This window comes from Rhinolophus sinicus, chromosome X (assembly GCF_036562045.2).
Source record: "Rhinolophus sinicus isolate RSC01 chromosome X, ASM3656204v1, whole genome shotgun sequence".
Classification (NCBI taxonomy): Eukaryota; Metazoa; Chordata; class Mammalia; order Chiroptera; family Rhinolophidae; genus Rhinolophus; species Rhinolophus sinicus.
This window is the reverse complement of record NC_133768.1, coordinates 1,326,859-1,341,918: the sequence shown is the minus strand read 5'-3', so window position 1 is coordinate 1,341,918 and position 15,060 is coordinate 1,326,859. Positions and strand designations below refer to the sequence as shown.

At 36.3% G+C, this 15,060-nt stretch overlaps 1 protein-coding gene across 6 annotated transcripts in view; it reads left to right on the top strand.

The window, feature by feature from the left end:
- The first annotated feature begins 4,126 nt into the window (after positions 1–4,126).
- LOC141569607 (lysine-specific demethylase 5D-like) overlaps positions 4,127–15,060 on the top strand; it is a 44,203-nt gene continuing 33,269 nt past the window's right edge. For 3 of the 6 annotated variants that reach the window (XM_074323422.1, XM_074323421.1, XM_074323420.1), the window contains exons 1-5: positions 4,129–4,659; positions 5,815–5,892; positions 6,848–6,970; positions 7,209–7,379; positions 8,359–8,493. In XM_074323422.1, coding sequence (XP_074179523.1) covers positions 4,510–4,659; positions 5,815–5,892; positions 6,848–6,970; positions 7,209–7,379; positions 8,359–8,493 — 657 coding nt within the window. In that variant the 5' untranslated portion in view covers positions 4,129–4,509. Of the gene's footprint in view, positions 4,660–5,814; positions 5,893–6,847; positions 6,971–7,208; positions 7,380–8,358; positions 8,494–15,060 lie in introns of all 6 variants that reach the window. The other 3 variants (XM_074323423.1, XM_074323425.1, XM_074323424.1) reach the window with 3 other exon arrangements.

The following is a 15,060-nucleotide window of genomic DNA, read 5'->3' as shown; positions in this document are numbered from 1 at the left end:
CACAACATTTAATAATTTAGAAGAAATGTATTTAGAAATATATAATCTTCCTAGACTGAACCACAAATTATTGGAAAATCTACACTAAAGAAATTGAATCAATCATCCATAACCTTTCCAAATCAAAAGGTGACTTCACTTATGAATTCTACCAAACATTCCAAAACGGTTTAACAGCTATCCTTGTCAAACTCTTCCAAAAAAATTAAAGAAGATGCAATACTTCCTAACTCATTTTATGAGGCAACATTACCCTGACACCCCAACCTGGTAAGGATAACATAAAAAACAAACAAACAAACAAACAAACAAAAAAACTATAGACCAATATCTTTGATGACTATAAATCCTAAACAACATTCCAGCAACTTGAATACAACAATATATTAGAAAGAGTATACATCACAATCAAGCAGGGACACAAAGCACACAAGCATAGTTCAACATATGCAAATCCATCAATGTGATACAATACATAAACAAAAGATAGAAATCATATGATTATATCCATAGATGCAGAAAAAGCATTTGACAAGATACAACATCAATTTATGATTAAAAACACTTAATAAAATGGGTATAGAAGGATAATACCTTAACACAATAAAAGCCAGCTATGACAAACCCTCAGCTAATATCACAGTTAATGGTGAAAACTGAAGTCATTCACTCTACGTTCAGGAACAAGACAGGGTTGCCACCTATCACCACTGTTACTCAACACAGTATTTGGAAGTTCTAGCTAGAGCAATCAGGCAAGAGAAAAAACTAAAAGCCACCCAAATTGAGAATGAAGAAATTAAATTGTCACTTTTTGCAGATGACATGATGCTTTATATAGAAAACCTTAAAAACTCCACCAAAAACCTATTAGAAACCATAAACAAATAAAGTTGCTGGCTACAAAATCAACATACAAAAGCTCATTGCATTCCTATATAACCATGACATCTCAGAAAAAGAAATAAACAAATCAATTCCTTTTGCATTTGTAACAAAAAGAATAAAATACCTACGAATAAACTTAACCAAGGATGTAAAAGACCTATACCCTGAAAACTATGAGACATTTTTAAAAGAAATTGAAGAAGACACAAAGAAATAAAGACATTCTATGCTCATGGATTGGAAGAATCAACATAGTTAAAATGGCCAGATTACACAAAGCAATATAGAGATTTAATGCAACCCCCATCAAAATCTCAATGGCATTTTTTAAAGAAATGGAACAAAAATATCATTAATTTGTGTAGAATCACAAAAGTCCCCGAATAACCAAAGCAATCCTAAGAAAAAAAGAAGAAGGCGGGAGGTATCACACTCCCTGACTTCAGCTTGTACTACATGGCAACAATAATTAAAACAGTATGGTATTGGCAGAAAAACCGACACACAGAAAAATGGAATAGAATTGAGAACCTAGAAATAAACCCACATAAATATGGACAGATAATCTTTGACAAAGATGCTGAAAAACATACAATGGAGAAAAGACAGCCTCTTCAATAAATGATTCTGGGAGAAGTGGAAAGCCACGTGCAAAAGAATGAAACTAGACTAATATCTGTCACCATGTACCAAATTAACTTAAAATGGATCAAAGACCTTAACATAAGACCTGAAACAATAAACTGCATAGAAGAAAACATAGGTACTAAACTTATGGACCTTGGGTTCAAAGAGGATTTTATGGATTTAACTTCAAAGACAAGGGAAGTAAAAGCTAAAATAAATGAAAGGGCCTGTATCAAACTTGAAAGCTTCTGAACTGCAAAAGAAACCAGTGAGAAAATAAAAGGCAACCAACCGAATGGTTGAAATTTTTTGCAAACAATGCCTCCGATAAGGGACTAATATCCAAAAAATACAAGGAACTTGTACAACTCAACAACAAAACAACCTACTTGAAAAATGGGCAGAGACCCTGAGCAGACATTTCTCCAAAAGGAAGGACATACAGATGGCTGATAAATAAAGAAAAGATGCTCACCATCACTAATCATCAGAGAAATGCAAATAAAACCACAGTGAGGTATCACTCATACCATTTAGAATGGCTATCATCAACAAGACACATAATAACAAGTGTTGGAGCTGCTATGGAGAAAAAGAAACCCTCATATACTGTTGGTGGGAATGTAGATTGGTGCAGCAACTATGGAAGGCAATGTGGAGGTGCCTCAAAAAATTAAGAATAGAATTATTATATGACCCATCAATCTCTCTCTCCTGGGTAACTACCCAAAAAATCTGAAAACATTTACCTGTAAAGACGCTCTTTGCAGCTTTATTTACAGTGGCCAAAACATGGCAGCAACCAAAGTGTCCTTTGATAGATGATTGGATAGAGAAGGTGTGTAATACATACACAATGGAATACTAGTCTTCTGTAAGAAAACATGAAATAGTGCCATTTGCAAGAACATGGATGGATCTTGACATTATTATGCTTAGCGAAATAAGTCAGACAGAAAGAGTCAAGAACCACATGATTTCACTGATATGTGGTATATAAAACTGAAAACAATATAGGAACAAGACAAACAAATGAAGAAACAGAAATCCTAGATATAGACAATAGTTTAATGATTACCAGAGGGTAAAGGTGGAGGGAAGTGGTAGATGAGGTAAAAGGGATCAAATATTATATATGGTGATGGGAAGAGAACTGACTCTGGGGGATGAACACACAACGTCATATATAGGTGATGAATTACAGAATTATACATCTGAATCTTACGTAACTTTACTATAAACAATTGTCACCCCAATAAACTTTAATTTAAAAACTAAAAGCAATCCTCATGGTGAATTAGAATATTTTGAGAAACAACAGAGAGTTTTAGGTCAGAAAACTGATCATTTTGATTCCATCCATTTTAAGAAAAATGTAGAAGTAACAAGGGGTAAGGTGTGGTTCAAGTCGCCCCTCCAAATCAGGTTTTCCTGAGCGTTATGATCAGACAAGTTTACTCTTACAAATATAGTATACCTTTGAGAAATTAGTCAGGATTCGTATTTGTTCCTGTAGTATTTGGTACATGATCAGGGAGAAAATGAAATGGAATAAGCATTGTTGAGAGAGCTGTACAGTAGAGTTTTCCCAGCTTATGCACATCTTCTGAGGGTTACATTAAGTTGCTAACATGTTGCTACACTCACTCAGCTCAAAGCGGACTAATAAACATCCTTGAACAACTGCTTCAGAAGCCTACCAAGGACTTCACCTCCTTGTAGTTTTCATACCCTTCCTGCCCCACACTTCCTTAGCCAGAGTCTTTATTTGCATTAAAGATTTACATTTTATTCTTATTTACCTTTTTGAACTCTGCCTTTCTTTGAGTAGTTTAGGTTGCTACCTTAATATGTGTAGCCAGGTCTGCAATCTTTTTGCTGAAATAAATACTTTTGTTCTTTATTACAGCCTGGACCTCCTCTTTAATTTTTCTATCTGGTAGTAGTTTGGTGTAGTCAGGTCTTAGGAAAAACAACCAGATTTTTTGTTTGTTTATTGTATTCGTACCAGATTCTGAATATTTTGGCAGTTTCTTTTAATTGTATGTAAAGTTAAAGTTTTGCATGGAACAGAACATTGCCATAACTTGAGTAGGTGTCTGTAATCATGCAATCATTTTGCTTTTTACTTAAGCGTATTCCTCAGTAATTTTTAGCGGATGTATACATTTAGCAATACTTGTGACGGAGGATTTTAGCGCTTTTTTGTTACGAAGAAATTCAACCTCGAGTTTGTCAAAATACAAAGGTGTGTGCATAGTAAGTACGCTTTAAGCGAAAGTGTACATTAATACAAGTAATTTGTTATATCCTGGTTCCAGGATTGTAAAATTGCTGTAATGGATTTATTTCCTTCCCATTGATCCACGTAGGGAACTGGAAACCTAGTACGTGTTTGAAGAGTGCTGCGAGGACTGTACGAGTGCTCACGTCATCGCAGCTCGCACACAAAAAAGGAGCACTCACTTGAGTCGCAACTTCTGCAAAACCGAAATATTCTGAGAAAAAAAACCTTCGCTCGTCCACACTAGTCCCTTTTAAGGTCTTGCTCTGTAATGCGCACGCGTAACATGCGCAGTGTTCCGATTTTAAAAAGATCCGGTCGTTCTATTTATATTGTTTTTTGTTAGGTTGTAAAACTATTAAATATTTTTCGAGTGGGCTGGTTTGTGATGGTTTTTTTCCTCTGGTGAATTCGCTTCTTGTTTTCAACTTTTACCTGGCATGCAGACGGTCTCTCAGGTTTGGAGTTCACTGAACGTTTAAGAATCGATCCGCGGAATGACACGGCTGTAAAGAAACCGGAAAAGCTCGAGAGTCAAGATGGTGGTTGTAAAACTGAAAGCTGTGGTGATTGGTAAGCAGCTACATATACTAAATTAGAATTTTGTAATAAATAAGCCCCGTCCCTGGGCTTTAGTTTTCAGCTAGGTAGATCCGTGTACCACTGAAGAAAGACCAAATCATATTTTACATATTAGTATTCGGGCCGACATGGACTCGGGGACCGAAGGCTTCCTACCGCCGCCTGAGTGCCCGGTGTTCGAGCCTACTTGGGCCGAATTCCGAGATCCACTTGGCTACATCGCGAAAATCAGGCCCATCGCCGAAAAGTCGGGCATTTGCAAGATCCGTCCGCCCGCAGTAAGTGAAGCAAAATTTGCAGTGGGGGTGGCGTTTTCGTAGCGCGTCGGGGCTCGGTACTGCTGAACAAGGCCTTAGGTTTAGGGCTAACAAACTCGTTTCTCATCTTGCTAGCGTCTGACTAGAACACGTGAGAAAGCTCGTATCTTGTAGCTGGACTCCGTGGAGTTATAAATATCTCTGAAATTGGTTCTACACATTGCCTCTATTACACAAAATATGACGGATTTTTATGTTTTACGCTTAAGCGAAAGGAAAAGTTAACGTATTCAGAAGTACGTGATACATACTTGAAGCAAAAGCAAATGTATGAATTTGTTTTATTAACCACAAGGCCTGAGATTTCCTTTTGTCATAAGAGGAGGGTGTGTGTGACAAACGGAAAAGAGTGGGGAGGGATGTAGAATCCTTGCCACCGATTACATTGGTATTTAACTTAAACACACCTCTCATCTTGATCTCATATTCTCCTAACTACTAATTGAGACAGATGTTTGATTAAATTAAGCGTGCAAACTGAAAGGAGTCTAAACTATCAGTTTAAACTAATACGATATCCAGAGTAGGTTCAACTTCTTTCACAGCATACTTCTCATTTGTTAGATACTCAGTGTGATTGCAAAATTGGATTTCTTCTATTTGGATGGTTATGCTTTTCTCAATATTAGTAGTTGTACTTCTGTGTAGTCTTTGCAGTCTGTTAGGAGAGATAATGGTCTAGATGTGAAAATTAACAATTTTTTATCTGTATTTTGTCTTCACTTTCAGTTAAGGACCTTTCTTATAACCTTAATGGGCCAACCCCTACTGAGATGTTTTATTCATTTTAAACTCAGCTTTCAGGGATTTGTTTGTTTTTTTTTTTGTGTTTTTTTTTTAATGGGGATTTGTTTTTTGTTTGGGGTTTTTTTGGTCTTTTTTGGAGGAGCCATACCAAGGTAAATTTTGGATTAGTACTTTTGCCTCCAGTTATCTGATGTTAAAGTAGCAACCATTTGAGGCCTTGGGCAAAAATAGCAACCAGGTGTCTTAAATGAAGGGATATTAAAGTGGAAACAGATCGTTCTAGTTCTCATCATCTTCATCTTTTACTTTGCCATGATTCATTCTATTTATTTTTTTGGTTTTGTTTTGATTTGTTTGTTTTATTTCTAGGACTGGCAGCCTCCCTTTGCAGTAGAAGTTGACAACTTCAGATTTACTCCTAGAATCCAGAGGTTAAATGAACTAGAGGTAAAATGGGAAGTCACTTCTTTATAGTGGAATCTGAACACCAATTCTGTTTTACTTTAGTTTTGTGACAGTATTATTGGGAACTTAGGTTTTGAAATCAAATGTATTTTGATTTTAACCCTAGCTCCGTTATTTCCTGGGGTATTTATTGATCTTGCAGAAAGTCTTCTGCAAAATGCCAAGACATGAAGGATTTAAGTTTCTGGAGATGAATGACATTCTTCTGCCATAGAATGATCTAAAATAGAGCTGTTAAGAAGATAGATACAACCGTTCCCATTTTTTTCTCTTCCTACACATATTTTATCATTTTGGATTTTCCCTTGTTTCTTTAGCAAAAGCAAAGTTTGGGGCAGAAATATGGTCTCCTAAATATCGAGCTACTGCTGGTGGTTATATTTGTTCTTTTTGAATAAGATAGACTGTATTTAGGAATGGATCAGTGATTAGGAGAAGCAAAACTTGTTTTTTAAATCAGTCAAGAGTTTGTATTCAGTTTAGTTTTAAATATGCAAACATATGAAAGTTTGGCGCTTTTTTTTTCCCGCTCTTGTAAGTTATTACTATGGTCAGCTCCAAAATGACTTGGGTAAAAGAAGGATAGTTCAGAAAATGATTTCATGTCCAGGTTTTTGACATAAAATGGAAAAATCTCTTATTCCCTTTAGTTATTAATAGTTCCTAATAGGTATCTTAAGGAAGAGACTAGGTTGAGCCTAAATTGTCTTGTTCAGCCCTCATTAAGCCCAAGGGTAATGTTTTAATTTCAGGATGAAGGATTTTCTTAGGCTTCACTTTCTGAACTCTCCTCTCAGGTTAAAGAATCAGTGTATTTGAGTTTTTTGCCTACTACAGAACTGTAGGTCATTCCGAGCAATAGTAGTACATCTACTTCATGCTGGACCAAAATCAGGTTAAGGAGTAAGCCAGCCTCATAGGGCTCTCTTTCCCCCAGGCTCAGACCAGAGTGAAACTGAACTATTTGGACCAAATTGCAAAATTCTGGGAATTCCAAGGTTCTTCATTAAAAATTCCCAATGTGGAGAGGAAGGTCTTGGACCTCTACAGCCTTAGTAAGGTAAGAGTAGTTCTGTTTTCAAAAGTAAAAGCAAGCAGAAAAGTTTGGCTGGGAGACCGTCTATGGTTGAACATTGTGTCTCTGAGCAGAAAAGAGAAGAAGTTAGCTCCTGCCAGCATTTCTTGACAAAATCTTTGCTGGAATGGTTGGTACACTATTTATATTTTAAGCCTCATTGCTATTTTTAGGTCTTTCCAGTTGGCTCACAGTAACTTAACATGCTTTCTTACCGTTTCAGATTGTGATAGAGGAAGGGGGCTATGAAGCCATCTGCAGGGACCGGCGATGGGCCCGAATTGCCCAGCGTCTCAACTACCCTCCAGGCAAAAACATTGGCTCCCTGCTACGATCTCATTATGAACGCATCATTTACCCCTATGAAATGTTTCAGTCTGGAGCCAACCTTGTGGTGAGGGCCTTTATTTGTTTTGGGACCTGATATGATTTTGCTCTTTTGGCTGTCTTCCCTTTTCTGGGTTGGCCTTTCTTTTGAATTGTCAAGGTTTAGAGTCTTAAGTTCCCTGGTAGAATCACAAATTCCAGGAAGCTCTGGAAAATATTTTTCAGCTTGTATGAGAAAGTTTTGTATTTTCTAGGTTAGCTAGGTGAGAACTAGAATGCCCTTTCCCTTTGTCTTAGAGGGTCTTTCCCTTTGTCTACTAGGGTCTTTTTATGGTCAAGATATTGGTGTAGAAATTACAGAAAAGCAGTTCCTATTTTAAGCCAAAAGATATTAGATAATGATCTTACAAAATTACTAAACTATCTTAGGGTTGTTCAGCTGAAAAGAGTTTAGGGATAAAACCTTGGTGTTACTTGGGCTTAACTTAAAAAGGAGCAGGAACAGATTTAGCTGACATCTTAAATAATAATGTTTTTAGTTTTATCTGTAAAGCACTTCTCAAAAATGTGTCTGTGTATATGTGTATAAATGCATGTTTTATTTAATCTGCCTAATTGCATTAGAGGTAGTGTTTTTATTACTGCCTTCCAATCTAGGAAATTGGAACACAGAGAGGTCCTTTGTATTCACAAAGTGCACACAGAGTAAAAGTGAAAAAATGAAAGGAAAAATAAAAGCAAAACAAGTAAAAGTAAAAGGGTAAATTTCCAACTTGAAACCCAGCAGTCTGATTCCCAAGAACATGTTCTTTGCTATGCTCTGTTGCTGATACATAAGTCAAGATGTATGTAAAACATAGTCTTCTACATGGAGAGGAATTCTCATGATACGTGTTCTGTCATTCCACAGAATGAGAGGATAGGTTTGTGTAATTTAAAAAGTACAGTTTTCCTTGTCAGATTTAGAATGAAAGAACACTTTATTTGCTGATTGTTAATTTTGGATCCTAGATTTCTGATCCTAGATTTTCTTTTACTATCTTCAGCAATGTCACACTCACCCGTTTGACAGTGAGGAAAAAGACAAGGAGTATAAACCGCACAGTATTCCCTTTAGACAGTCTGTGCAGCCTTCCGAGTTGAGCAGCAATAGTCGACGGGCAAAAAGACTACAGCCTGATGTGAGTGCCTCTTTTTTTTCCCCTTTCAATTACAAAGTTCATCTATTATTTACTTTGGGGGACCCTCTATTTTTATAAGACTTTTTTTTTTTTAAAACCTTATTGCTGGTTCAAGAATGAATTAGTTGAAAATGAATGAGTTATGTTGCTTCATGGTTATGGTTTGCAGTATTTTCGTAGTTTTTACAAATTTTTGAAAGCAAACAATTTTTTAACATCGTTATATAGGTTAATTTTTATGAATCTTGGGATGGTTTCCACAACCCCACTCTACAATTATTTTTTTAGGTGGCACAGAAAGGCTCATGAAACGAAGTTTATTGTAGTCAGGAACAGGGCATGCCACACAGACCACAGTGAAAAGCATGAGCATGGTTCAGGAGGCAGTTTAGGATTGGATAGTCAGAACAATTTCAGCATGCTCTAACCTATAGGGCTGTTCCTTAGTTGCCTAGCACCTGACCTTGGGATAATTAAGGTAAAGGAATGTCATCTGGAGCGTAAGCCATCAGAGGAAGTATGGCTCTGGATTGATTTGTTTGCATACCAAAGGCATGCTCTCTGCTGGGTCATTTATTATTTGGAAGAATTGGCTGTCCTAAGAGAAGCAGTCCCTTCCCAGCCAGCAAGGTTTTCAGGATGTCAAACATAATATAGAGAAAATAAAAATATAAACAATACAGTTTTAAATTTTATTATTCTGCTAAGCCTGTTTTATATGTCACATATTTTCATAAAATTTAGATGTTTTTGTAAAACGCCTTGGAGACTGAAAGTTTCTCTGAATGTAAGTATGTATTGAACCACATGGTGGCCAGAGAAAGGACCAGGTCCTGGGTCACACAGTCTAAACCAGTAGCAGCAGGGCCAAATGCAGGAGAATAGATGTTGCGTCCAGCGCAACACAGGCAGTGAACAAACAAGAAGGGGTGAGGAAGGGTTAAGAAAGTAAGAAACAGAAATCAAGAAAGTTATGAAGGAGGGCAAGGGCCTCACAGTCTTAAAGGACAGAGCCCTTTAAGGGGGCTGCTTTGTGGCTTTTATTGATGCACATACAAGAAAGCAACATTGTTTTCTCCAAGGTCTATGAATTTCACACATTATACTAAAGAAACTGTTTGAAGGAATTACCCTTGCCTGCAAACAGCTAACCTGGTCAGTTTCATGATGTAGCTCCCCAAGAAACAAAATCTTTATGCTGAAACTTACTGAAATGGATAGATGGAGAACTGATGTTACTACACCACTGAAACTCTTCCCAAGACAGTTGTGGGAAGGAATGCCGCCACAAAGGTAGAAGCTCTCCTTACCAGAGGGAAGGTGGGGGTCTATGCCCACCTCTATCAACCCTGTGGGTTCTCCTGTTGGTCCCCACTCGACTGTGCCTGGCTTGAGTTGTCCCCGCCGTGGGGAATCTTACTCGTCATTGGCTAACCAGCCATCCTCCGGGGCCAAACGGAGACATAAGATGTAAGCACAAAGATGAAGCAAAGTCCCTGAAAGGAATTAGTCTCACAGACTCTCCTTTCTTTAGGGGTAGGTATGAGGGGATGGGTAGGCTGCTGTGTGACAACAAATACAAACATGTCTGCTGTCAGGTTAATGGTTCTCTTATGTGCCATGAGTTTGGGGAAGAAAAATGGAAGTTGTTTGGAAAATAGTTAAGTTGGCTATAGATAAGGGGGCGGGGAAAAGTGAAGGGGAGAAGCCTCTGGGCCAGGTGGATAATGTGTAAGGAAGAAGTGTTTGCTGTTTCTGGATTGGTTGTGGGCCACAGTCTGGGAACTTTATGGGTGAGCAGGATGAGGTGATGTCTGGTGGTGGGGTGTTCTCTCTAGGTAAGAGTTGAAAGAGCTTCCTGGAAGTGGATTCAAACATTGAACATGCATTCAGGACCTTGAGCGGTCTTCTGTTAGTTTTCGTCCACGGCAATGTTAACTGATGAACTCTCCCTGTCTCTTCTTCCCACCTGTGGCTAGCTGTTCTTTAAGACATCTCAGAAGTTTTCTCACAGTTTCTAGTCTTAAAATAAATTAGGATTAAGTTATATATCCTAAGATATTTTGTAAATAATTGTAATACTGTATTTTAAAATGTTTTAGCATTAGAAAAAGAAATAGTGATCGAGTTCTGGTTGTTGAAATTTAGATGGATTCTGAATTTAATTAGTGCTTTAGGTCTTTATAACAGTAAGTGTCTGAAAATAAATTGAGTAAGAAAGGGAGCTTGTTGTAACTTGAAAATTAGGAAAATTGAAATTTGTAAGTGCCAGCCACAGGTACAAAATTTTTTCAATCTATAGACACTTTTTTTGGTAAGACTGGATTGTCCGCTTTGCTGGAAAAATTATTTAAATTCTTCAAAACTGTATGGTTACAAAAAGGTGGTGTACTTTCAAATCATTAAAGAAAAAATATAAGTAAATTATACATAAAGCAGAAAAGAAAAGTAAAGCTAATAACAAAAATTATGAGGACGAACACATCTTTTCCATTTAACGCGTAAGTGTATGTAATACAGGAATGAATAATAATATGTCTGAAAGATTAAGAGTAATACGGTGTCATTTCGTATTTTAAAACAATCTCTTTTAAAAGGCATTTGCTTTACTAGAAACCTGTATATTAAGGTAATATGTAATAATGTATATAGTATAATGTATGTAGAATAATGTATGTAATATAATTATATATAATTAGTGTATAATTAATGTGATAATATATAATGTAAAATTATAGGAATATAATGTTCATGCTATCTACGAGTCCCATGCCTGATGGAATCTTCTTTCAAAACCTGTTTTCAAGCTTTCTCTTATATTAACCCTACTGAATAAGTTAATATAAAATAGCTATATATTTTATTTTATATAACTGATTGGCAAAAAGTCTAAGTGTGTCAAGGATGAGGAAATAGGTATCTTTGAGCACAGGTGGTAGTACTAAAAAATTGTACTAAATTTTTTTTTATTAAAATTTTAAATGTTTAATCCTCCTGTTTTAACTTCTATTAATTCCTCTTTTAGAATAGTATGCAACAAATGGGGGTGCCCAGGTCTTAATTTGTAAAAGTGACTGAATGATAACATGGAGCGATAAGTGTCATTGAAAGAAAAGTTTTAATGATACAGTTTCCCTAGAAACGAGGTATACATCAACACGCAAGGTCACAGGAGGAAGCATCAGTGTCACTGAGGAGGCAGATAAGAGGGGTAAGAGGAAGGCATAGGCCACAACTTTTTTGGAGTTTCCTCCAGAAATGCAAGGCAGAATAGGATAAACATTTTAGGATTGGCTAATTTGAATTATTCTAGTAGGGTTTGGGGCATAGAGACTTTCCCTAGTTGTTTGTTACCTGGCCATGGGTTGATTTAAGGCAGAGAAAATATTCTCTTGGTGTGTGAGAGTTAAATGAGGAGGTGTTTGGGGATATGGACTTGCGATTTATTGGTTTGTATAAGAAAAACAGATTCATCTATCGACTGTTGACTGCCTCTAGGAATTGGCTAATCCTGGTAGGAGCAGTGTCCCAGGAGTAGCCAGCCAGCGTGCCCCTGACCCATTGATGTTAAAATACCATAAAATGCAGAAAATAAAAAACAATCATTACAATTAATTACATTGTTTATAATACAAAAGTTGAAACAGTGTCAGTGTGTGTATAAAAAGTAGGATAAATTATTTTTGGAATAGCATTATAAAATAATCTGTGGCCTAGATATATGTATGTACAAATGTGTGCATTCTATCTCTTTCTGTCCCCCCTCTCCCCCCAACCCCCCGAAATCTTATTCTTCAACAGATTTCTTTTCTTTTTTTAATTCATTCGGATGACTGACATTGGATAGTAAAATTACTTGGTAGTAAAATTACTTAGGTTTCAAGTGTATATTTCTATACTACATCGCCATGTATTAGATACCCCTTTCCCTAGTTTACCACCCACTATCCCTTAACCTCTGGTAACCACTATACTGTTGTCTGTGTCTGTGAGTTTCTGTTTCTTTGTCTGTCTTGTCCTTTGTTGCTTTCAGTTTTGTGTTCCACATACTTGTATGAGTAAAGTCATATGGTTCTGGCCTTTCTTCTGTCTGACTTACTTCCCTTAGCATAATAATCTCAAGATCCATCAATGTTCCCTCAAACAGAAGTATTTCATCTTTTCTTAAGGGAAAGTAGCAGTCCCATGTGTATATACCACATCTTTTTTATCCAGTCATTTATCAAAGGATACTTTGGTTGTTTCCATGTCTTGGCCACTGTAATGCTGCATTGAATACTGGGGTACATAATGTCTGTCCGGATAAGTGTTTTTAGATTTTTTGGATAGATACCCAGGAGAGGGATTGCTGGGTCATATGGTAATTCTGTCATTAATTTTTGAGGAACCTCCATACTATTTTCCACTGTGGTTATACCAGTTTACATTCCCACCAACAGTGTATGAGGGTTCCTTTTTCTCCAGAGCCTCACCAACGCTTATTTGTCTTGTTGACAAATAAATATTGCCTAGAACTTCCAATACTGTGTTGAGTAACAGAGGTGATAGGTAGCAAACCTTTCTTCCTGAATGTAGAGCAAAAGGCTTCAGTTTTTCACCATTAACTATAATATTAGCTGTGGCCTATTTTAAATATTAAGGTATTTTCCTTCTATACCCATTGTTTTGATCATAAATTGATGTTACATCTTTGCAAATGCTTTTTCTGCATCTTGATACAATTATATGACTTTTATCTTTCATTTGTGTGGTATATCACATTGATAGATTTGTGTATGTTGAACCATTCGTGTACCGCTGGGATGAACCCCACTTGGTCGTGATGTATAATCTTTTGAATTCATTGTTGTATTTTATTTGCTAGAGTTTTGTTTAGGATTTTTGCATTGATATTCATCAGAGGTATTGGTATGTAGTTTTCTTTTTTTGTGTTATCCTTACCAGGTTTTGGTATTGGGGTAATGTTAGCCTCATAAAATGAGTTAGGGAGTATTGTCTCTTCTTCAGTTTGTTGAGAAAGTCTGAGGAGAAGGTATTAAATCCTCTTTGAGTATTTGATAGAATTTACTAATCAAGACATGCGGTCCTCGATTTTGCTTTCGGGAAGGTTTTGGATGATTGTTTCAATTTCTTTACTGTTGATAGATCTATTTAGATTTTCCAGTCTTCGTGATTCTGTGTAGGAAGGATGTATGTTTCTAAAAACTTAACCACTTCTAGGTAGTAGAATGTTGTGGTATATAGTCCTTAATAGTATTCTCATATTTTGCATTTTGTGGTATTTTTTTTGACATCTCAACCTCTTTCATTTTCAATTTTGTTTTTGTCATTTCTTTTTTATTATAGTGAGTTTAGTCAGGGATTTGTCAATTTTATTAATCTTTTCAAAGAACCAGCTCTTTGTTGCATTAATATTTTATGTTGTCTGTCTGTTTCTATTTTCTTTAGTTCTCTAATTAGCATTATTTCCTTCTGCTGACTTTAGACTTATTTCGGATTTTTCTTGAGATTGGTTTGTACTGTTATGTTTCCCTCTTACTATTGCTTTCATTGCATCCCAACAATTTTGATAGGATGTATCTTCATTGTCATTTGTTTCTATGTATCTTTTGATGTCTCCTTTTGTTTTTTCTTTGACTCAGTTGTTGTATAATAGCTTGTGGTATAATAGCATGGTGTTTAATCACCACATATTTTAATTTTTTCCTGCATTTTTTGGCAATTGATCTCCAATTTCAAATCCTTGTGGGCAGAGAATATATGCTTGATATGATTTCAGTTTTTTAATATTTGTTGAGGCTAGTCTGTGTCCCAACATACAGTCTATCTTTGAGAATGGTCCATGTATAATAGAAAAGAGTGTACAGTCTGTTGTTCTTACAGGGAGAAATGCTCTATGAATGTGAATTATGTCCATTTGGTGTAATGTATCATTTAAGGGTGATATTTCCTTACAGATTTTCTGGTTGGATGATCTATCCATAGCAGTCAGTGACGTTTGTAGGTACTCTACTACAATTGTTTTTTGGTCAGTTACTCCCTTTAGTTTTGTTAGTAGTTTTGCATATTTTGGTGTTCCTTTATTGGGGGCATATATATTTAGAAGTATTACTGTTGTTTGTTGCATTGTCCCCTTTGCAATATGAAATATCCATCTTTGTCTCTTGTTACCTTTTTATACTGAAGTCTATATTTTGTCAGATACACGTATTGCTACACCTGCTTTTTTCTGAATTTCATTTACTTGGAGTATCCTTTTCTACCCTTTCACTTTGAATCTGTATTTGTCCTTGTGTTTCTTAGAGGGCAGCATATTGTTAAGATTTGGTTTTTGATCCAATCTGCCTCTGTGCCTTTTTATTGGAGCGGTTCAGTCCATTTACATTTGGGGTTATTTTTGATGTGTAAAAGGATTTCCTATAGCCATTTTATCTTTTGTTTTTTGGTGGCTCAGTATCTCTGTTGTTTCGTGGCGTTTTTGTTGCTGTCTGTTACTGTAGTGTGGTGCTATTCTGTGACTTTTTTTCCCTTTGTTTTCTTATGTTATCTGTCTCAGTTGTATATATT